The following is a 22,220-nucleotide window of genomic DNA, read 5'->3' on the forward strand; positions in this document are numbered from 1 at the left end:
CGTCTTGTGCTTGCAGACCGACGGCTCAAAGGAGGATTCCCGGGTTCTGGGTCAAGATGCGCCGCTTTCCAAGAGGAATGACTTGTTATTCAAGGGAAATGGGAAATGGTTCACGGTGTTGCCAGAGCACCGAAATGATTGTGTTGAAGCGGATGTCTTTGCGCCAGCGACCAGAACCAGCGGCTTGGGTTGGTAAACGGAGGAAAGAATGACTTGAACGAATCCCAAGCAGAACTAGCTGCTGTATGGGCGATGAACGAGGAAAGGAGAGGACGTGCTCGGCAGCTGGTGCAGAGTACGAAGAGAAGAAGGGGGTTGGAGGAGGAACAGAAGCGAGACAAAGACGTCGGACGAGGTCAAGATATGGGAATCCGAAGGCGGACTTGGTCCTGGTCTCGTCTGGTCCTGGCATCCTCTCCTCCTGGCCTTGCTGGCACACCCAGTGGCAAGGAAAGAAAACAAGAACCAACCAGGGCGGGTGGTGGCCAAGTGCTACCCCGAGCAAAGTTGTGCGTGGCCCCTGCATCCAGCCCAACTTTCCGACTCTCCGACCCGTGAGTTGTAGGTTGCTGTTGTGACACCGCATTTCTCCCATCACGGTGCCAGCTGCCAACTGCTAACTGCTAACTGCTCCATGCTCGTGATGGGAGAAGGGGAGGGGGACAGGGTCCGGTCCGGTCCGGGGGACGTGCAAGGCCAACCTTGCTCGACCTTGGCCCTTGTTGAATTTGACGCTTCGCTTCGGATCGCTAGGCGCGCTGGCAATGAGAGGTACATACGTTTTTGTCGATGAACGGATGGGTTGGGATCATGTCCACATCTTTTTTGACGCCGCGGGGCCAGCGGCTGAAGGAAACCCCCTGTGGCCAAGAAAATTTCCTGGAAGTTATCCGACCAAGCTTCAATGAGACCTTGTTCAAGGGTTGTCGCCTCGAGCTGGTGCCTGCATTTGCATTGCATGGTGGTTGCCACCGGTTGGCTCTGGCACGGATAAGCGGATTACAGGCAGGAGGAAAGCTGGTTGGTTGGCGCTTGGCAGGCAGCTGGCAGGCACACGCACGCAGCCCGCCGGGTGGGGCCGCTGGGCTCGGCGGGATGAATTTGGGCGGCCCCACCCCCCCTCCCCCCCAACCACTATCGATTGGCGCAGCTGTGCCTGGACAAATTTCCTTGGCGCCAAAATACCAGGGGGGGGCCTTTACTAGGAAGGCTTCGAGGTTTTACGCACATAGTACGGAGTACGGAGTGATGCCTCTTGTCTTGCTGCTTATCGGCAGACGGATCCAAGCGCCGGTCGGGTTACGCCCCGTCGCAAGGCACGACCACGGACTTGCCATCAGGCGGCCAAACCAGACGACGATGACGACTGATAGCCAAGATGGCAGCGCAAGTCAGGCTGGCAACTGGCAGGCACTGGCAAGCAACTGGCAGGCAACCGGGCTAGCAACTGGGAGGCAACTAGGCTGGCATCTGGCAGGCAACTGGCAACTGACCAACGGCGGGGTTCCGATACGGAGTACTTGCTCTCGATTTTCTCGACGGGTTTGCGCCGAAAGAACAAGGGAAAAAAGAGAGAGAGAAAAGGAAAAAAAAAAATATAAAAAAAAATAAAAAAGAGAGAGAGAGAGAGACAGCATGCACATATGCGGAGGCAGGCGTTGTTTCAAATCCTACAACAAAAATGCCAAATGAGGCAAAACACGAAAATCAGATCGGACGAAGCAAGCCCAGCAACGAGCAAAGTGGCAACATAGAACCCAACATGCATCATTGATGCATACCAGACTCGGTTGTCAACTGGGATTTCTCGCCGAGGCCAGCGGGATGCGCGCAGCGCCAGCGCAAATGCGCACCATGAAACGCGCTAATGCAGCAGCGAGCTGCGCGGGGGGGGGGGGGGGGGGGGGGGGTGGAGGGGTTGCGTGCTGGCCACCCGATTGGCCAGCTTCGAGAGTCGGAATCTGAGCAAGCAAAGCAAACAAAGCAAACAAAGCAACATAACAAACCAACCAGCAACTCCTGTTTGGGGTCCTTTTCAAAGATCAGCAGCCAGCAACAAGCCAGGCCTAGATGCTCCGTCGTGGACGGTCCCGCCGTCCTGTCATCTGAGGGTCGGTTTTGGCCGATCTCGTCTCAACCTGGCTTGACATGACTGACCGTCCCACGCTGCGTTGCGGTCATGAGGAAGCGCCCATGCCGCAGTGGGCAGGTCCGCATTTTCCTAGCAAGAGCGTTGCTTGTCATGCTGCGAGACCCGTCGCGAGAACCCCGTCGCCGGTCCTTGGCATGCCGATTGTCCTTGCCGCCGTTGCGTGCCGGTGGCTCTCGGTGGCTCGGTGACGCGGCGATTCGGTGATGCGGTGATGAAGCCAGCAGCCAGCAGCCAGCGGACAATAACGATCCTCTCTGCTCAAATTCTCAATGTTCCCCTGGGGACTGGACTGGACTGGACTGGACTGGACTGGACTCACTGGAGACTCGAGTGTCAGCCAGCCAAGAAAAATTCAAATGCCCGTGCCATTCCCACAAATTCTTCATCGTGGTGTGTGCAGCATCCGCCAGCCACTGCACATAGCTGCGCGTCCGTGCCGCGAGGCCGCAAGCCTTGTCTCATATGCTGGCATTGTTCATGGTCCACGATTGACTGAACTCCATCTGCGGGAGACAGTCGAGACTTGTAGCACAGTAAGTAACGTCTTGACTCTTCAGGTACTGTACCGAGCGCCGAGTGCCGAGTGCGGCGTGATATTCGCCTGGACAGCGAATGCATCCTCCTCCTTGCCGCAAATAAGCCGTCCAGAATGATCAGTCACTTCCTCCTACACACCACGCCTCCCGGGAGCTCAATTAAACGAAAACGTGTTCGTTGCGCAACGCCTGCCCATTCGGAGCCTAATAATCAGCAATGGCAATCCTTTCCGTCCACATGGTGCTGATGAAAGCATGTTGGTAGTTTAATCTCCATCAGCAAATGCTCCTGTTTCATCCACCTTCATCTCCTCTCGTGTGTTGGTGTTGCTTCTCTCGTTTGCCAGATCCTTGGTCTGGTCCGTACGGTACGGTACGGTACGGTACGGTACGACCAAGGACATGGTCATCAGAACTTGGTTTGGATGTTGCCAACCCCGGGCTTTCACGTTTCCTTGTTCCAAGTTTCACCCAAACTTGTTTCTCAGGTCTCGACATTGTTTTGCAAGCGGGCATCCGTTGAGATTGGGAAACAGCGACGTTAAATATGCACAAGCTGTCCCACTGCACGAGACCACCAAGCCAATAGCCCAGCATGTTTCGGTGCAAAACAGGCAAGGGGGCTCAAAAGGCCATGCAGGACTTTTCCGCGGCTCTAATATCCCAACCTTTTCATTTTCATGACAGGACAGGGCATGGTGAGGGGCATTGTCAAAGATGCCTTGCGCCTCCTCATTGTGTCCGACATGAGCCCCCTTCCTCCAGAATGCCCCTTGCACTGCGGCTGCTGACAGCCCTAGTCGGGAAAATCTTTGACCTTTGACATGAGAGAGGGGTCTCGGCCCCTGTTGGGATGGGAAGTGAGATGGGAGGGGGACGGGAAGGGCAGGGGATTTAATCGCATGGCAAACCCCCGACCTGCCCACTCCCTCCCCCCCCCTTTAGAATCTGGAAGTTATTGTCCGATGAGTGACAGCTGCTCGTTCGGGCCAAACAAGCTCGGAAGTCGAGCCTCCGAGACGCTCGCGCCCCCTTTCCCATCTGTCAAATCTCGTACATATCCCTAGACTGTCGAGAAGCCGCCTGCTCAACGCATTCGTCAAACAAACACGCAGCTGCCGCTCTGACTCTGTCAAACGACATGGTCAAACAATTCTCGTTAGACAACAACAACAACAACAACAACAACAACAACAACAACAACAACAACAACAACAACCTCGCACGAGGCGACAACGAACCGTCTCGTCGACACTCTTCTGCCAAGGTGTAGCAAGTTGCCCAGAAGCAGCAGTATGTCGTCGAGTCCTGCTTGCGCAGCCATATCTGGTATTCAGCTGACAACTCGTCTTCTCCAAGTGGCGACCATTACTTGACCCGTGATTGCCTGGCCGCTGCGCTCTAGCTTGGTTCCGTCAGCGGTTTTACCTGTTCAAAGAACCACCAAGACCGGCGGTCCTTGGCTTCGTCAAACCGTTTCCAAAGGGTGTTGTTTTTGTTCTTCCATCCTTTGCGAATCGTCAAGTTTCGCGGACTTGATGCTCCAGCTAGCCTGCTTCGCGGAAGACCCCATACCCTCATCATGGTGAGTACGCGGTATTTCCGTAGTACGGGCCCGAGCTGTTTGTTCGCTCCTGTTGGTGAAAAGACCAACGCCATTCCCCATTTGACCAGTCGAGATGCGACTCGTCCTGACATCATCAAAACCTGCCGACGCAATCATCTCCCCGTCGCGTTCGAATCATCATCGGTTTTCTTGGGAATTCTCCACCTGACGCGGCACCTGGAAAAAAATTGAACCAACTGCACCAACCCTAATACGGGCTGGGCTGTCCAGGATAAAACAGGGTACCTATATAATGCCATATGTCTGTTGCCCCAACGCGTCCCGTCTTGCGCAGTAATAAATCCACATATAAAAGAACAAAGTAATCCTCTAAATGTCTCCTGTCTCTGTCTTTTCTTTTCGTTTCCGCTGCGTGTCCTTGTAGCCGTCTTGTTTTGACCAGGCACAATGGAGGCCTAGTTACATTCCGGAACGCGAATAGCAAAATGACTCTTTTCAGCTTTCTTCTTACAGTTGTCTTGGCAGCTTTTGGTGTCGCGGCATTGTGGCTGCCGGGCCGGGCTAGTCTTGAATAGCACGCCTTTTCTGTTGTCCTTGCGAGCTTTCTCCTTCCTCCTCATCGTCGGATAAATCGCCTTGTCCCGTGATATTTCGAGTATTATCGTTTCCCTTCTTGATGGATATCATACAGCCTTGCTCCCTTAACCTCTTGGCCAAACTGCTGCTTGGTAGCATCCCGGGGAACTCCTTGGCGTTGTACACATAAAAGACATCGCTCGTAATATCTGTGAGAACCGGAAAGTGGCGGATTTTTCCGGCGCGAGAAGGATCTATCATGATGACTGTAAACTTGAGCCGGAACGCTCCAGGAGTTCGACAAGAGAGGTCCGAGAAGCAGAAAAAGCACCCCTCTGTTCCGTGTTCATCTTGACCAACAAAAGGGGTCCCGACCAACGATCCCATCAGCCGTCTTTGGTGCTGGTACTCTTCTGGCATAAACGAAGCGTCACGCAGTCCGGTTTCGTCGCAGATGGAGCAGTTCATTACATAGCCTTCGTAGCGGAGGTAGGAGCTAGCTTGATCCCTGGTTAAGGACGGACCGTCCACGGACAATTGTACAATAGGTGGAGGATCGATTACTCTTCTGTCCCTGCCACCGAACCCACAAGCCCTGGCTGCTTGTGGTTGTTGTCGCATGGTAAGCCTGAACATGATGCTTGTCGGTGCCGTTGCTCTGTCTGGTCCAAGGGGATTCGGAATGCCAGACATGGCGGACCAAGCAATATCCTCCGGTTCCAGCGATTTCAAATGGGAATACGCCAATATACAGCTTTGCAGGGATGAGGTCCTGGAAGGTGTAAGCAGCCGAAGGTGGTTGGAACGTCTATTGGCAAGTTTTTTTGTTTATACGACAACTGGTCCGAAGAGTTTTGATGATGCGTAGGCCGAAGAGGAGGCGCGCGAACGAACCGTCACGGCCGGCCGAAGCGTGTCGAAAGGATTTCTTCGATTGTAGAGCCAGGATGGTGGGAAGCGGGCGGTACGTTAGGTCGAGAGAACCGGTTGTATGCGTCTTGTTGCTTCGTCTTGGCTGAAGAGGAATGAATTCGACTGTAAGAAGGGTCTTTACCATGGTTGAAGGAATCGCAGCGGCTTTGGCCCGTCCAAGGTCAGTATAGCAAAGTAAACGGGCATTTTCTCCCAAGCTCCATACCCGCCAGGTTGTCGACTAGATGGAAAGGTGAAAGGCACGGGGCTGTCTCAAGCGCCAGCCAGCGAGCCGGGAGTACTACCGTCCACAAAGTATGGATGCAGGTGCTAAAGAAGTGGAGAGGATCGGTCTCAGTGTCAAGTGGTGTGCTTTGGGGTAAATTAAAGACCATCCGCGTGTGCCGTCACGCCAAAAGAGTAAGTCGGTGCGGCGACAGCAACAACGGTAGGTGAGGGAGACCCAAGAGTATGGAGCCCTACAGGGCTGCCAGATTTAGCCCCCGTGGACTTGTAAAGAGCCCGGATACTTGAAGGTTGGGTCTTGTTGGGTGGCTACGAGAGAATGAAGATGTTTGGTTGACAGTCGAACCGCATGTATGCGGAAATGGCGGAGGCCGGAATCAGCACCGAGAAGCCCGACTTGGACAATTAGTCAAGTGTCTTAGGTTGAGGCTGTTATGTATACTCCCTCGGGTGGAGATGAACTGAAAGGCCAAAGAATCCGTAGATGACTGATGAAAAACTCCAGGCGGGCAAAAACCAGAACGGGGTGCGCGTGGACAAGACATGACATCCTTGATGGCACGAAGCCTGGGGAGTCGGGACTAACGGTCAGACGCAGAGACTAGTGCATGCCCAGCAACCTGGTAACCTAACCATATATTTCCGTACCGTACCTTGGGTCGGGATGCAGTTATTGTAGTATGCTGTAGCGCTTGGCGCGGAGCAATCACATCCTTGCGAATGCGCCTACACTATCCAGTCTGGGGCTCGATCGAAGTACCGGCCCAAGCATCGCCGACGTACGGCACTGTCGGGATCTCGTGTAGAAAGATTGACCGTGTTGGCTCCAAGATGAATAGCCGTTTCTCAAAACATGGCGCATTCTTCAGGTCCAACTTACAGGGACCAGCCACAGCCATAGTAGCGAGGGTCTTCGTCTGCCCTTTTAGGGTGACCAGCTGAGATCTGAAAGGTGAACGAAAAAGAAAATATGGCATGGCAGATGCGGTCAAGGTCAGCGCCTAAAGTTTGGGCCAGGAATGAGAACGGCGGGGAAGGGGGGGGGAGGTGGTTCAAACGAATTGAATAGCTTGCGATCGGGTTATCCTGGATGCCGCAGACTAGGTATGTATAACAGCCTCCGTTATCTCGTGCCTGTTTTTTTTTTTTTTTTTTTTTTTTTCCGTACCCCTGCCATGGAAGGTAGGGAGAAGAGATCTAGACAGTTTTCATGTTTCACCAGGGGCGGGCAGTTGCTATTCTCGTCTTCATCGTTTTAGAGAAAAAAACCAGAGTGCTCTGAAGTCCAGACGTCCGTCTGCGCCTTGGGGGACATCCCAGATGATGTCGGGTTCCAGGCGAGCCATGCAAAATGGACGCCGTCAAAACGAGGAGGCAAACTAATTAGGCATGACAGATCTGCCCAGGTGTACAACTTGGGCAGACCACCCTGGTTCGACTGTTCACCGTGGATTGTGGACTATCCCCGATGCGACCAAGGCGATCGCTACGGGTCCAAGGACGGCTCGGAGATTGGCACACTCCTACAAATGCCCTGGAGGACTTGACTGACTGACTGTCCGAGGCAGCGGCAGCTGCACAAAGCTTTTGAGTTAGCCATTATGCATGCGTGGGCCTGCCGGCGATGCGTTTCAGCTTTGGAATGCTTTTTTCCTGGAGCCAGACGGCGATAATCCCAGAGGATACCTTGACTGCCAGTCCGTTGTCCTCCCTTCTGGGTGTATTCCGTATGGAGCGAGTGGATGAGCAAGCCGTCAGGAACCGGAAGCAAGCTTGTACCTACTTGGGTATGTATGTAAGTAGGAAGACGCCCTCCCTGCCTTGACCCTGGTAGCTCCGGGGGGCGGCTGAGGCAGGAGGCTGAGGGAGGAAGCTGAGGCTGGAAGGCTAAGCAAGATCGTTAGCTCTACGACCTTTTCAGCACCAGCCGACAAAGCTGGCCAAGAACGCAAAACTATCAAAGACTAGTGGTGAAGTCATCATCCCCTGAGTCTGCTTCAGCAAGTCTTGGTCTCGCTCAGGGGGTATGTACTTGGTCCCAAGCGTCTGGGAACAAGAAGGTCCGCGGGGGCGAGGGGGTCGGGTTATGGTTTATGCGTTTGAATCCTGGCCGCCCCACGCCCGAAAGGGCCATGCCATCCCTCCGTCTTTAGTGAAGTGGCGCCATATAGACAGCTTAAAATGTGGCTTTGGTGAGAGGGTAGAGCCGCATTTGGAGCGTGTTGGGGCGTGTAGAAAGTACAGAACAGTACTATGTATTTACCAAGCAACATCGTCAGAAAGAGCCCCCCTCGTCAAGCCGGGAGTCTGAGACGGGCGTGTCCGGTCAGTTAGACTGCTAGGTGGTCCCTCTAGCTTTGTCAAATGGTTCCTTTTCCTGCGAGCCTGTTGCTCTGTTGCTCTGTTGCTCTGTTGCTCTGTTGCTCTGTTGCTTTCTTCCTGTCTATGCGTAGGGGATATTGACGGATCGTCCCTTCTGGTTCAGGTCGTATCTCTTTCAGGGGAGAGCTGCGGCAAAGTCGTTGCACAAATGCATGCATGGCCTCGGAGCAAGGGGTCCTCCACAAATGCCCAAGCGCCCTGTTCCAGGTGGGAGCAGGGGTTTACCGTACCCGTACTGTATCGTAACGTAACCTTGCACCTTGGGTGCCTAGGCGCGGGAGAGCCGGACAAAGGGGCAAATGGTTGTATGTACGTCAAAATCAACGATTTCTGGGATCCGTCTTGTCACGTCTCGTCACTCTTGGTCGTCATGCTGAAAGAGGCTCGGGATGATGCCATGCCAGACCTGCAGAGGTCAGCAGCGTGCGAAATCCCCACTCGTACGAAACGCTCGGCCGTTTTGCAGCTCCGCAAGGGTTTTTCCAATGTTCCGTGATTCGTGTTTCGGCACAGAAGAAGCTGACCAAGACGCCATCGTCATCAATGGCACCGAGGCTGACTTGGGCCGCATGTCCGATTGCGTAGGACAGACAGACAGACAGTCAGTCAGTCAGTCACCTAGTAAATAGGCGGCCAGTGGCAAGCGGGGAAAAGGTGATTGAACACATCCCTGGAGGTGGAAAGAGCCAGCAGAGTTCAAACGTTCTCTGCCCGTTGTCTGTCGCCAGCACTTGCCAGCACTTGCCAACACTTGCCAATTGACACTTTCTCAATGGCCCGTCGATGGGCTGCTCTTATTGGTGGGCAACTCCTGTCCACCACCCACCGCCCCGGCCAGTCGGTCAACCAGACTTGACTTCTACAGTATGACTTCATCACAAGTTCCAACCAGCCAGGCCCCATGGAAACGGGCATCTGCTTTGCTGTCAAAATCCCAAATCCCCTTCAGCTCCCATCACCCTCAGACAAACCACACGCGCGCATGCTGCCCCGATCAAATCAAATGGTCAAGACAAGAGACAAAATCCCTCTGGCTGCGACAACGCCAGCCCTACCATCACCGTCACCATCACCGTCACCATCACCACTACCGCCGGGTCACTGGTCACCGGCCCCCGGGATGGAACCTTGCTGCTGTGCTCGTTGCGCTACTCCGTAAACGTTTCCCGAGCTAGGCCGCCGGCTTCTTCTCCACGTCAAAAAAGAAAAAGAAAAAGAAAGGAAAAAAATACCATTCATCGCCACGAGGGCGTTTGCAAACGTCGGTTGTTTTTTTTGGCCTGCTGCCAAAGCTGGACACCCATCGCCTCCTCTCCACACCGCTTGTTGACGGGCTCCCCTCTCTACGGCAAGGACGAGTTGTCCGCGACTCCGAGAACAAAACAAAACCCCCCATCACCATCGGGCTACCTGATGTCAAGCTGCAAGCGCCCCTCCCATGGCCGTCTTGGCGTGTCGACACGCCTGCACCTCGTCGTCTCATGAATCTTGCCGATGGCCATGGTCAGTTCGTGTCGAGCAGAAGTTCTTTTGAACGCACTGCAGGCTTTGCATTCAAGGGTCAGCCGTCCGTCTTGGAACAAAATCATAATCCGGCCCCAAGCCACCCTTTTTTTTTAACCTGAGAGCTGGCCGTTCTATCCGACACCTCGGGGCCAGCATGGTGCAAGATGAAAAAGGGGGGGGGGAAAAGAAAAGAAAAGGAAAAGGCACTGCAACGCTCTTATCAATCCCTCCAAGTTGTCAACTTGGATCACGACACCAATCACACCGGCCGAACCACAAACGACCCGCTCCTGTTTATACCTTTTTTTTTTTTTTGGGACTACAAGTAACATATCCTCTCGCCTACTGCATTATTTACACTAATTATTCATGCCAGCAGGCACGCACCAGTAGCGAATACACCAACCTGGCACGAATTTGACCCCCCCCCCCCCCCCTTTCCCACCCACCTACAAACACACATTGACCTCTTTAACCTCTTTACAGCTTGAGGTTTCACCATTTCCTCACGTACCTGCCTCCCTGGGGCGCGCTCATCTACCCTACGCAGCGCAACATCCGAGCAGCTGGTGCCAGCAGAGAGGAGCCGTGATAACGGTCGCCGAGCAAGGGGTTGCCATGGTGGCACAAGGACTGGTCCCCCCGCATGCTCACCGAGCCCCCCGTAGCCTGTTCTGCAGTCTATGATCAATCAGGAAATGCTTGGCCCCTCCAGCCCTGGCGAGCTGTCTCGTCTCGACACAGCATGGCGTGTTTCGTGCCACGACGAGTGTCGTTTTACGCCTCTGGGTTGATAGAGTACGGCTGGCGGGGGAAGAAGGGAAGAAGGGAAGAAGGGAGGAAGGGAGGAAGGGAGGAAGGGAGGAAGGGGAGAGACGGGGATTAGAGCTCGATGCGGTTGGTGGGTTGAAGACGCGAGCAGAAGTTGGAGCCTCCAACTTGAGAACTACCAGACCATTGCAAAGACGCCCCGGCGTTGAAGCTTTCCTCCTACGACCATGACTGTGGCAACGGCACAAGATGTCGTCCAAAGAAGCAACAGGAGAACAGAGCGCAGATGATATATACTCTCGGTCCCCGGCAGCGGCCGCTCCCACGGACTGACAAAGCTTCCAGTCCGCAAACCTGCAATATTGTCATCGCCATATGTACATGGTTGTCATTGCCCCCCTTTTGCAACGACCAATCTACCACAGTCCTATTTCCGACGAGATAAGAAGAAGAAGAAAAGTAAAATGAAACTAAAAATATGTAAATAGAAAAAACCATCCCATACATGCCCATAGATACATGCCCGTGCTATCCAACAAGGCAAGGAACAAAATCCCCGTTCCAATGAGACATCAACGCCGTCGCCAATCACGCTACCGTTTAAGGATAAAATGCCAGCGAAGATGAAACAAACAAAAAAAAAAAAAAAGGCCAATTTGTGAAAATTAGAAAAAAAGTCGGGTAGATTTCAGGATGCATCAACAAAAAGACGACATGAGAGCAAGTCGGGGAGCAGGGAGCATGAGGCAGCGCAAAGTCGGTCGTCGTGTGGCATTCTTTCCAAGGAGCAAAGGAAAAAAAGGTAGAAAACCTGCTCAAGGAGGCGTATGGACTTTTCAATGCTGGAGATTTTGGCGTAATACGACGGGACTTCGACGTGCGCAAAGGCTCATGTACAAGCTCCGGCTTTCTCCCAGGGGCTTTTCATCGCCGATACTGTAGAGGTTATAGGAGCCGGGTAGATAGTACAACAGCGAAAATCGCGTTTGCAAGAACAACAATATATGATGGTATGACAATGGCCAAAGCTTCACTCGCGGGTGACGGCAGGGTGAGGTTCACAAAGTTGGGGCCACATATAGTGTTGATCTGTCGGGCTGCATCTTCGTACTTGGATGCAACCGGCTGTCTTCTATCGGCTGCTGCCGAGTGATATACCGACATGGTGTTTTGAGTGCACCAGGAGCAGGTCGGTGTCGATGCGCCGGGCAAGGCAAGGCCGTAGGGCATAAAGTACAGGTAGGAATCTGACGGGGTCGACAGATTCGTCACGGCGTTGGCGAAGCAATACGAGTTGGTAATCGGGTTTTGGAGGCAAGTGGCCGAATAAAGAACTTTGTAGGCTTTCAACCCACGGTAGGCTTGTATGACTTGAGTCTGGTTTTGGTCAAACTCGGATTTGCAGTTTCCGTCTGCGGTCAAGTTTTGCGCCGCTTTGCCGAGGAAGGAGCTGCAGCTGGTGACATCGGCGGCACAGCTGGCATCAAGCACTCGGACGAGGCTCACTAGTTGTTTCTCGGCATTGAAGAATCCCGTCGAGGTCTTGTAGTTGGTGGAAGGGGGGGAAGGGACAGTCAGCGATGCAACACCGTTTTTCGTCGCACTGCGGCCTGGGAACCGCGCGGGTGGACTGAACAAATCATGCAAAAGCTCACCTGCATCAGCATAGAGAGAGGGTAACAGCTCTTGAAGGTTGGATTCGAGAGTAACGTGTATATAAAAGTGGGACAAGAGGTCCCTCTGCCGGGAAGTTGAAAAGCGGAGGGAACTGGGGTATCGAAAGGCGAAGGTAGGGGAGGTGAGTTGCTGCTGCTCGTAGCAGCCGATCGTTTGACGACTTTCCCGCCGCCAGTAGGAGGGACGTCGTCTCCGAATCCGCGCCCATCGTGAGGGGCATTTCGCAGCTCCAGGGCATGCTCCGTAAGAGGCATCGAACTCGCCGTAGGTATCACAGTTGTCGCATCTGCCACGGATGAAGGAAACGTCGGCTTGTCGGGGGAGGCCGGTGTGATGCTTTTCGGTTCCAGAGTATCCCGCGCGGCAACAACGGGGTAGCTTAGCAGGGCGGCGAGGGCGACGACAGCCACGGGTAAAGATATCGCAGGTAGGAGGCGCCGCTTCCTGGACGTGGGCTTGCGCGGCGTATGCTCCGCCATGGCCCACGGTGAATTTGACGACGCGTGCGAAGCATCTGGTACAGAGGGCCATGATGGTGGCTCGTGGACCATTGTGCTAGGCAAAGTTGGATGTATGATGCTGATGCTGCCCACGCCTTGGGATGGTGTGTCGGGTCCTCATGGGACGTAGAAACGTCGTCGGAAGTCAACGGGGGCCCCCACACGTTCTAAAACTGGAGGGAAAAAGAAGGTAGAGAAGGAAAAGGAAAAGGAAAAGAAGGGAAAAGAAAAGGAAACGAGGAAAAGCTGGCGGCCAAGCATACGTCCCGGCTGTTCAGTACAGAATCCCGCTTTTTGAAAAATGCCATCTATGGAGCCCAAATCAACTGTATCCAAGATCCCACACTGCGCCGCAACCTGGTGACGGGAGAGAGAGGAAGAGACGGAGAGAGGGAGGGAGAGAGGGATGGAGGGAGGAAGGGAGGGAGGGCGAGCTCCAGCCCAACGAAGACCCCGCCGTCCACGGCCTGGTGGGTGTGCCACGTGCGATTGTGCCGAGAGACTTTCGTGAGGCGCCGTTGAAGATGAAGATGAACTGCAGATAGCCGAGAGAGGAAACGTCTATAAAACTGCCGCTTGGTGGTTTGTGGAAAACGGAGATCGACGTAGATGGCTGGGACAAGATTGTTGTTATCGAAGAAGAGATGGATTGATGTTTGGTTTGACGAGGTGGTGGGCGGGGGAGAAGGTTGGGGGGGGGGGGGAGGGGGGGGGTTGAATTGAGAAGAGCTAGTTGAAAAGAGCAAAGATGGGCAACGCGACAGCGGGCAAGGATAGAAGTCGAGCGCTGCAGTGGAGCACCACGGCCGGCGGCAAACATCTGGTAGCGTACATGTAGCTTAGTCATTTGCCAGCCAATTGATGCATGCCAGGCCGGACTAGCAAGCTTGAGAGCTGAGGGCTCAGAGCTGAGAGCTGAGAAGCCGCCGCCTGTCGTCCTGTGCGGGCGCCGGTGGAGACATGGAGCTGGTTCAAGGGCGGGGCTCACCAGACTGAAGACCGCCAGGAACGGGGCCGATACAGTGCGTACCTGGTACCTTAGGTACCTTACCTTAGGTACCTGACAGGAGCAAGGGGCTGAGCTTTTTTTTTTTTTTTTAGGTTTTTGGTTTTTGCCAACGTCCTGGGGTAGCACCGGGGGCGTACGGAGTACGGGGCGTCTCGCCTAGAGGTAGGTACCTACCTTAGGTACCTCCCTACTTGGCAAGTTCTCGATAGGTCGGGATCCCCGAAGCCAACCTGCGTGATTGGTGCCAGCTTTCTTGATGGCACCTCCGACGGGCATTCTAGGACCAGACGTCAAGGTGACTTGTGGCACTGGCTTTAGACTTTTGGGGGTTGGAGAGGTCGTTGGGCCCGTCGCGGCAGTCTCGGCAGTCTTGACACCAGATTAGCTTACGTACAGTACATACAGACCAGACCGCTAGATTAGGTTCGGTAAGGTCTGGTACCTAACCTCAAGGTTAGTGCCTGGAAGCGGCGAAGCGGCCACGCGCGACGACATGAATGGTCAAAAGAGGCCCGGGCTAAAAGATTTGCCAAGGTATCAATTCAGGTTGCTGACATACTAGGGGACATAGTACCCTAGTCGCAAGATATCTCGGTTTCCGCAGGTGGCGCCAGCCAGACCTTTGCTTTGCTGAGTTTGCTCTCTGTAGATGTCAACTGGTACGGACGACAAAGTACGCCCACGCCCGTAGGTCACGGCAGGCACGGCAGAATCGAGAAAGTCGAGAGTCGATAGGTGCCATTTGCCGTGCCATTTGCCGTGCCATTTGCCGTGCCATTTGCTGTGCCATTTGCTGTGCCATTTGCTTGTTCTGGGCACCCCAGCAGCCTTCACCTCATATATACCCTGTCTTCCCGCCATGGCGTCTGGTCCAGCTGGATTCCGTGTTGCACACTCCCGTCATATATGCAGCATGCCCTGTGGGGTGACTTGGCGCGACCCGTGACGATAATTGCTTGCTGCGGCTTGCTGCATGTTTAGCGTCCTGCGCTGGCTGGCGGCTGGGCATGGCCATTCGTGTCGCCGGCTTGGTATTAATCGCAGGCGACTGCGCGCATTTCAGGGAGAGATAGATATCCTGGTGCCTAGTGCCTAGTGCCTAGTGCCTAGTGCCTGCGTATCCGTACTTCCGTGCTAATTAGCCAGACAAGCGTGGGCCTGGCTTGCAATGCATGGGGGAAGTTCGGGAACTGACCAAGGGTGGGTGAGTGGGCTTTCTGTCTTGACTTCTCCTTGTTCCCGCTCCACGCAGGCAAATCGGCAACAAGATGGGAACCCCTGGATGCCAATCTCCTGGCGTCATGGACCGACCCGTGTCGGGGGGGGGGAATCTATCTCGATGAAGGAACGAGGGAGGGGAAGGAAGGAAGGAAGGAAGGGAAAAAAAAATTAAAGGGCAACAGACGTTTCTCTTGTTTCCAACTGCTCAGCTCAACATTGTCTCGAAATGCACTCCATTACCAAAGTCCAAAGAAGAAAGAAAGTAGAAAAAAAAGAAATGCGAAAAAAAGAGAAAAAAAAAGGAGAAGAAAAAAGAAAAAAAAAAAAAAAAGGGGAAAGAGCTCAGCGACGGCACAAGCGTCGCAGATGCCCTTGTCTCTTTAGCTTCCCGCCAAGTCACATCGCGTCATGCATGCATGCATGCATAGGGCCGGGCTTGGCTTGGCATGTGGCATGGCATGGGCATGGGCATGGCATGGGCATGGCCTCGTCCCTTGTTCAAAGCCGCCGCCACCTTTCTTTTTGTCTCCCGTCTTCAAGGAAACTCGAGTTACGCCGCAGATCGCGCCCATGCCGCGCCCATGTCGCGCGCTTTCCGGGGTTTCCACCGGGCTGTGACTGCTGCCTTGCAACCATGACAGCCAGGTTGCCTCAGCTTTCAAAGCATCCCAGCAGCATCTGCTGAGTTTTGCTGGGTGTGATGTGATGGTAGTGGTCAACTTAGGTACCTAGGTAGGCACCTACCTACTAGGTACCTAGAGGTAGGTTTGATGGTAAGGTTTGGTGCCTGCAGCTTCTCCCAGCTTGACCGCGCCACCGCACCCGCGGGGGTTCGCTTCGTTTCGCTTCTCTGTCCAATGGCATCCCCCCGTCCCCTGCCAAGACTTACCAGGGGGGGGCAGGCCCACCCCCGTCTTTCCCATCATTGATCCGCCCGCCCACTTGCCACTTGTCAACGGCCCAAGGTCCCATCAATCCATCCCAAATCCCAACATTGCACTTTGCTCCAATATGCTCCGGACCGCGCGTCAGGAATCATCAGTCGTTTAGATACACTGCAAATGCAGCATAAATATCTCATCTAAATCTGGGTTGGAACTTTTTGAGCCTTGGCATTTCCATGGTTACCGTCGTTCCCCTCTCGCTTATACGACACGACACGCAGCTGGCTGGGTTGCGTCAAGATGGAGTGAGTGCGTATCAGTGCAGAGTACTTGCTCACTGTCTGTTGTTTTTGATTCTCATCTCCTCATCCTCAAGTACCGGGTAAAATACCAGGCTTGAAGTCGTACGTCTTTTGCGTCTCTTTCACGGCCAAGAACGCGTCCGCAGGGACCCAAGCTAGCAAACCCTACCCTAACCGTTCAAGATGAAAACGAGGCTGAATATTGGGGGAAAAAAAAAAAAAAAAAGCCTGGCAGGCGGCCTCAACAACCCAGCCGCCCGCCGTTCCAATTTCTCCAATGTAATGATAATATACAACCTCATGACGGGCTTCGGCTTCACTTGCACTGCCGATGCTGACAACCCCCCTGGGTTAGCAATCCAACAGCCCGTGGCACCCTTGTTATTGCAGAAAGCTGGGAAAATTTCAGCCGTCAACCAACTGTGCAGCCATGTCATTGGAGATTTCTCTGTCAAAGCTACTTGTAGTAAGCTAATGGAGGAAAGCAAAGTCAACTCCCGTCTCTCAAGTCTCATATTAATAACTGTCCCTCCCCTTATACCATGCTTTCGGATATGAGCTTGCAACGCCAACATCATTAACATTAAATGCAAAACCTTTTTGTCCCAAAAAAAAAAAAAAAAAAAAAAAAAAAAAAAGAACAGAAGAGGAAAGACGCTCATGATACAGCAAATACATCACAATATGTTTCGGGGAAAAAGAAACCCGCCAAAGACCGAGACCGAGTCATAGATGGAACCAGATGAAAACGGAAAAACAAAAAAAAAAGAGCGAGACAAATGGGGGAGGGGGGAAGGTTAGAGACGGATACCTCAGAAATGCCCAATTCTAGCCATGCTTGGCCAGGCTTTGAAGGTTAACCAGCTCGGCATATCGTCCGTTCCTCTTCATCAGCTCCGAGTGAGTTCCCGTCTCTACAATGCGACCTTGATCAAAGACATAGATTACGTCGGCCTTTTGGATGGTGCTTAGTCTATGGGCCACGGCAATCGTCGTGCGACCCTTGGCCGCCTTATCAAGTGCGGCCTGGACGACGTGCTCGGATTCAGAGTCGAGCGCCGACGTTGCCTCGTCAAGAAGTAAGATTTTGGGATCGCGAATAAGAGCTCGGGCAATGGCAATACGTTGCTTTTGGCCACCGGACAGCAAGGTCCCCTTGCTGCCGACAATGGTATTGAAACCTTCTGGCAGGGAGATGATGAAGTCGTAAATGTTGGCTTCACGGCAAGCAAACTCAATGGCCTCGTCGGTCACGGCTTCGTTCGCGCTCCCGAGAACAATGTTATCCTTGATAGTTCCTTGATACAGTGTCGGCTCTTGGCTGACGAGAGCAATGTGGGAGCGGTAGTCGTTGATGTTGAGCGTTCTGATCTCCTTGCCGTCGACAAATACCCCTCCAGAGAGAGGGTCGTAGAACCGCTCCAGAAGGGCAATGGTCGTGCTCTTGCCGCAACCCGAGGCACCGACCAAGGCGACGTATTGGCCAGGACGGATGGCAAGGTTGAGGCCACGGACGACAGGAACTTCCGGTCGAGTGGGGTATCGGAAATGGACGTTGCGGAACTCGACAGCGCCGTCAACGTCTGGCAAGCGCTCGCCCTCGTCGGACCACGAGTCAATGGTGGGCTGGCGATCAAACAGTGTCTTGAGCTCGGCCGCGGCATGGTGAGCTTTGCCCATGTCGGGCGCAAACGAGAAGATGGCCCCCGCGGATTGGGCCCCAAAGACGACCTCCATGAAGCACAGGAAGAACTGGAATATGTCATACTCGCCCTTGCCGATAAGAGTGCCTCCGTACCAGAAGCCTAGGGCGAAGCACAAAAAGAGCAATGACTGAGAGGCGGCATACAGCGAGCTAGACTTGAGAACCGAAATCAGACTGCGACGTTGCTGTGCAGCGAGCGACTCTCGATACTGCCGCAAAACATCTTGCTCGCGAGTCAGAGCGGCAACGGTGCGGATAGCCGAGATGGCCTCTGAGGCAAAGGTGGCTGAAGAGGCATAAGCAGCCTTGGATCGCCGTGAAAAGTGCGCAAGCATCCAGAATCGGAAAAACCCGCAGCCAAGAAGGACGGGCATGGTGGAGATGCAAACAAGGGACAGCTTCCAACCAATGGCCAGGCTGGTGGCGCAAGCGGCAACCAGAGTGGTCGACATCATGAGCAAAGTTCCCAGAGTCGCACCACTGAGACCCGCGACATGAGTGGTCTCGGTGGAGAGGAAGGATGTCAGAGCACCAGCAGTGTTCTCGTCCTTGTCGAAGAAGGCAACATCTTGTCTGAGAATGGCTCTGAAGGCACGGTCACGAACGCGGCGGACGAGGCGCTCAGAACACACGGCAAAGGCGATGCCCTGAGCGGCAAAGGCCAGGAATTGAACAATAGCAAGCATCAGATACATGGCGCTCCAAAAGTCGGAATCCTTCTTGATTTCGTGTCGATTGCTGGGCGTGACGGGCTGTGATAAAATAACGACTTGCTTGGCGAAAAAGACCGAGGCGGTGGGGTTGCCACCACCACAGATGGCGGCGAAAACGAGGCCAAAGGCCATCAAGTGCCATTCATCCGCGTTGAAGGACGTGATCAAACGCAACAGAGTCCAGAGACTGTATTTCTTCTCTTTCTCGGGGGTTTTCCGCTCAAGTGCAACGCTGGACGCGGATTTCCGCGTAGTCGAACGACCTAGCTTGGCAGCAATGTCGTCATCAGCATCGACCGCGCATTGGCCATCCTGCATGGCCGACTTTCTTCGGATTAGCTCCTCCTCTTCTTGGTTAATGCAATCTTCTTCTTCTTCCGTCATCAAGTCCTCTACGGCAGCGATGTTCTGGGCCGAGACGAGGTTGTAGTACGCCCCCTTTCTCTCCAGAAGGTCATCGTGTGTACCTTGCTCGACGATACGCCCAGCGCTCATGACGACGATATTGTAAGCGTCTCTGATGGTCGACAAGCGGTGGGCAATAGTGATGGTGGTCCGGCCAGCCGCTGCGACTTCCAAGGCAGCCTGCACGACTCCTTCCGACTTGGTGTCAAGGGCGGATGTAGCTTCATCGAGAAGAAGAACTGCGAGATATATTAGCACAGGCTGAGAGGAAAAAAAATGAGGTTTTTATTTTTGTTTTCTCAAACTTACTTTTGGGGTCAGACACGACGGCACGAGCAATGGCAATACGTTGCTTTTGCCCACCAGACAAGAGGAAACCACGTTCACCGACATTTGTCTCGTAACCTTCAGGAAGAGCAGAGATGAAATCGTGGGCATTGGCTTTGACAGCAGCCTGTATGACCATCTCCCTCTGCACATGCTCCGGTTCGTTTTCATGCCGAGTTCCGATGAGTCCGTGGCTGATGTTCTTGAAGATGGTGGTGCCGAAGAGAGTTGGTTCTTGGCTGACAAGGGCCATCTGTTGTCGGAACCACCTCAGGTTTAGAGTGCTGATGTCCTGGCCATCAAGATAGACGGCACCCTGAACCGGATCGTAAAATCGTTCCACAAGGCCGACAATGGTGCTCTTGCCGGAGCCAGAGGCACCTACCAAGGCAGTAGTTTTTCCAGCAGGTATCTCCAGGCTGACGCCATCCATGACGACTACCTCTGGTCGCGAGGGATAAATGTGCTTAATGTTTTCCAAGCGAATATTGCCCTCGAGGCTCTCAATCTTGGCGCCTTTGTCATCGCCGGGATCCAGGGGAGAAACACGGTCGATGGTGTTGAAGATCTTGGCAGCAGCCGCAATAGCGGTGGTGAAAGCCTGCAAGTTTGGGGCGACGTTGCCAATGTTGAAAGCGGCAATCATGACGGACATGACGATGACCAATATTTTGTTAAGAGGAATGACGCCGTCGACGAGAAAGTGGCTGCCCTGCCAAAACGCGAGTCCGTAGTTGAGGAAGAGAATCATCATCATGCCGGCGAACATGACAGCCATGGAGCTCTTGACACGGACACCAAAATACTCGGCTTGCAAAAGGTGCTTGTAATATTGCTTCGCCAGGCGATCCTGGGTGCCGAAGGCGATTGCGCTGCGGATGGAGCTGACAACCTCCTCTGCGACAATGCCACCTTTGGCGTAGGCTTCCAGCGAGTTCTTGCTGTGCTTGACGATGAAGCGTGAAGCAATGCCGATATTGGCGACCAATGCAAACACGGTGGCGGAGAGAATGAGCGTGAGCTTCCAGTAGTTGATGAAGGCGATGACGAAGGCGGTAACAAAGGTGGCGATGGCGGCCAGTGTAAGGGATATCTTTTCCGAGATGCCTTCCTGGATGAGATTGGTGTCGGCGGTGATGCGGGTGGTAACCTCGCCAGCACCGACTTTGTCGAAGAAGCCGATGTTCTGACGCATACAGCTCTCTAGATAGTGCTCACGAATCTTGGCGCTGAGGTGCTCACCAGTGTAGATGAAGCCGACGGTGCAAATGTACGTGACGACGAACTCGGCAATGGCCAGGTAAACGAAGTAGAGAACAAATTTGCTCATTTCATCGACAAAGGAGTCGTACGTCATCTTTCCCCCGGAAAAGAAGAAATCTTGAAAGGTTCGTTGAAGGTTAGCAAAGAGGACGGTCATGAGGGGTAGAGCAGCCCCGGAGGCAATGGCGCAGATTGCTGAAACAGCGAGGATGAGGACATCATTGCGTGAAGCGTAGCGATATAGGACCGCGACACCCTGCTTAAGCTCGGGCACGGCAATTTGGCGCCTCAAGACGTCTGCCTCATGAGGGGGGAGATGGCTGTAGGAGTCATGCGAGTCGACGGCCGGGGGCGGCGCAGCGACCTTGGAGTCGGCTTTGGCCAATGCGTGTTTGAAGAGCGACTTTTCGACGAGAGGGTTCGCCTTGCCGTTGGTGGAAGACTGTTCCGAGTCGGAATGAGGCGGCGCAGTCTTTTCCTGACGAGGGTCGGCCATGCTGCCTAATCCAACACAATACAATGCAATGCAATACAATACAATACAATATAATACAATGGCGCGCCGTTGGCGGCGTTGGCGCCGTTGGGCGGGTCGGCACAGAGGGCAAAAAGCGGCAGCGACGGCTGGATGAATTCAGTTATCCGGGGTGGCTTGAAGGAGAAGGGTTCGAATGTGGAGCGGCGAAGAGGGTTAATCAGTCTCGTTGGATTTTCGTGGATTTCTCAGCGAGTTTCCCCCCCTTTGCATCGGCTGTCAGGCCCGAAGTCGGTCTAGTCGTCTTGGGACGAGACTGGCTGGGAGCAGCTGCCTGGTAGCTGCCAGGCAGTTGCTGCGGTTGTGGCAGTTGCTGCGAGCCGTGCAAGGAAGGAAGGAAGGAAGGACGGCGGTCGGTGTTGGGAGGGCAATTGCGACTTGGAGTTTTCCCGAGAGTCAAGTTACATGATGCGGCAACCCAACCAGACCACATAAACACAAAACGTATGGCGAACGGGACGCGCAAGTTGACGTTGATGTCCCTTTATATGGAAATACGGGAAATACGGGTGAGGATATCAGATCCCATCTTTGCTCCTTGCCGCCAACCCCGAGCTAATAAAAGGTCGGCCGGAGATAGCCAAGTCCGCAAACAAGACATTGTCTTAGCTCCGACGTTGGGCGAGCCGCTCTCCAAGGACGACCAGAATAAGACGGAAGGCAGGGCATGACATCCATCGGTTAGTCATGCGGCGGTTTCCCCTGCGGCGGGGCGGACCAGCAAAGGGATTGATGTCTGGTGGTCGTAAGCTGACCAGCCAGAGACGGGTACGTACTCGGCACGGCGTACAGATGTCACAATGCGCTGGGGTGCAAGCCAGGACCAGCCAGGGCAAGGCTGCAAGCTTGAGCCTTGAGCCTGCCTAAGGTACCTAAGGTAAGGTAGGTAGGTACCTACATGTACCTACCTGCTGACCTGATGCAGGTGGTATCGACAGTACATGTGCTGTGCACTCTGGTCCGGATACCTGAAGGTACCTACCTTAGGTTCATATGTAAGCTTCCATATTAGTTGCCTCCCCGGTCGTTCT

General features: G+C 53.9%; 6 protein-coding genes across 6 annotated transcripts; 1 reads left to right on the forward strand and 5 right to left on the reverse strand.

Moving 5' to 3' along the window:
- Positions 1-85: 85 nt before the first annotated feature.
- On the reverse strand, positions 86-595 carry UV8b_03691 (uncharacterized protein; the record flags this gene model as incomplete). The annotated part of the gene is made up of 1 exon (XM_043141189.1): positions 86-595. The coding sequence occupies one exon, from the start codon at positions 593-595 to the stop codon at positions 86-88; it is 510 nt and encodes a 169-aa protein (XP_042997123.1).
- Positions 596-4,816: 4,221 nt separating this feature from the next.
- Positions 4,817-5,467, reverse strand: UV8b_03692 (uncharacterized protein; the record flags this gene model as incomplete). The annotated part of the gene is made up of 1 exon (XM_043141190.1): positions 4,817-5,467. The coding sequence occupies one exon, from the start codon at positions 5,465-5,467 to the stop codon at positions 4,817-4,819; it is 651 nt and encodes a 216-aa protein (XP_042997124.1).
- A 55-nt stretch (positions 5,468-5,522) lies between these two features.
- Positions 5,523-5,771, forward strand: UV8b_03693 (uncharacterized protein; the record flags this gene model as incomplete). The annotated part of the gene is made up of 2 exons (XM_043141191.1): positions 5,523-5,612; positions 5,700-5,771. The coding sequence occupies 2 exons, from the start codon at positions 5,523-5,525 to the stop codon at positions 5,769-5,771; spliced, it is 162 nt and encodes a 53-aa protein (XP_042997125.1).
- A 5,822-nt stretch (positions 5,772-11,593) lies between these two features.
- On the reverse strand, positions 11,594-12,876 carry UV8b_03694 (uncharacterized protein; the record flags this gene model as incomplete). Its single annotated transcript, XM_043141192.1, has 2 exons — positions 11,594-12,190; positions 12,304-12,876. 2 exons carry the CDS (start codon positions 12,874-12,876, stop codon positions 11,594-11,596), a joined length of 1,170 nt encoding a protein of 389 aa, XP_042997126.1.
- A 1,516-nt stretch (positions 12,877-14,392) lies between these two features.
- On the reverse strand, positions 14,393-14,695 carry UV8b_03695 (uncharacterized protein; the record flags this gene model as incomplete). The annotated part of the gene is made up of 1 exon (XM_043141193.1): positions 14,393-14,695. One exon carries the CDS (start codon positions 14,693-14,695, stop codon positions 14,393-14,395), a length of 303 nt encoding a protein of 100 aa, XP_042997127.1.
- A 2,374-nt stretch (positions 14,696-17,069) lies between these two features.
- UV8b_03696 (uncharacterized protein) lies at positions 17,070-21,150 on the reverse strand (the record flags this gene model as incomplete). The annotated part of the gene is made up of 2 exons (XM_043141194.1): positions 17,070-19,303; positions 19,374-21,150. 2 exons carry the CDS (start codon positions 21,148-21,150, stop codon positions 17,070-17,072), a joined length of 4,011 nt encoding a protein of 1,336 aa, XP_042997128.1.
- Positions 21,151-22,220: the final 1,070 nt, after the last annotated feature.

This window comes from Ustilaginoidea virens, chromosome 3 (genome assembly GCF_000687475.1).
Source record: "Ustilaginoidea virens chromosome 3, complete sequence".
Classification (NCBI taxonomy): Eukaryota; Fungi; Ascomycota; class Sordariomycetes; order Hypocreales; family Clavicipitaceae; genus Ustilaginoidea; species Ustilaginoidea virens.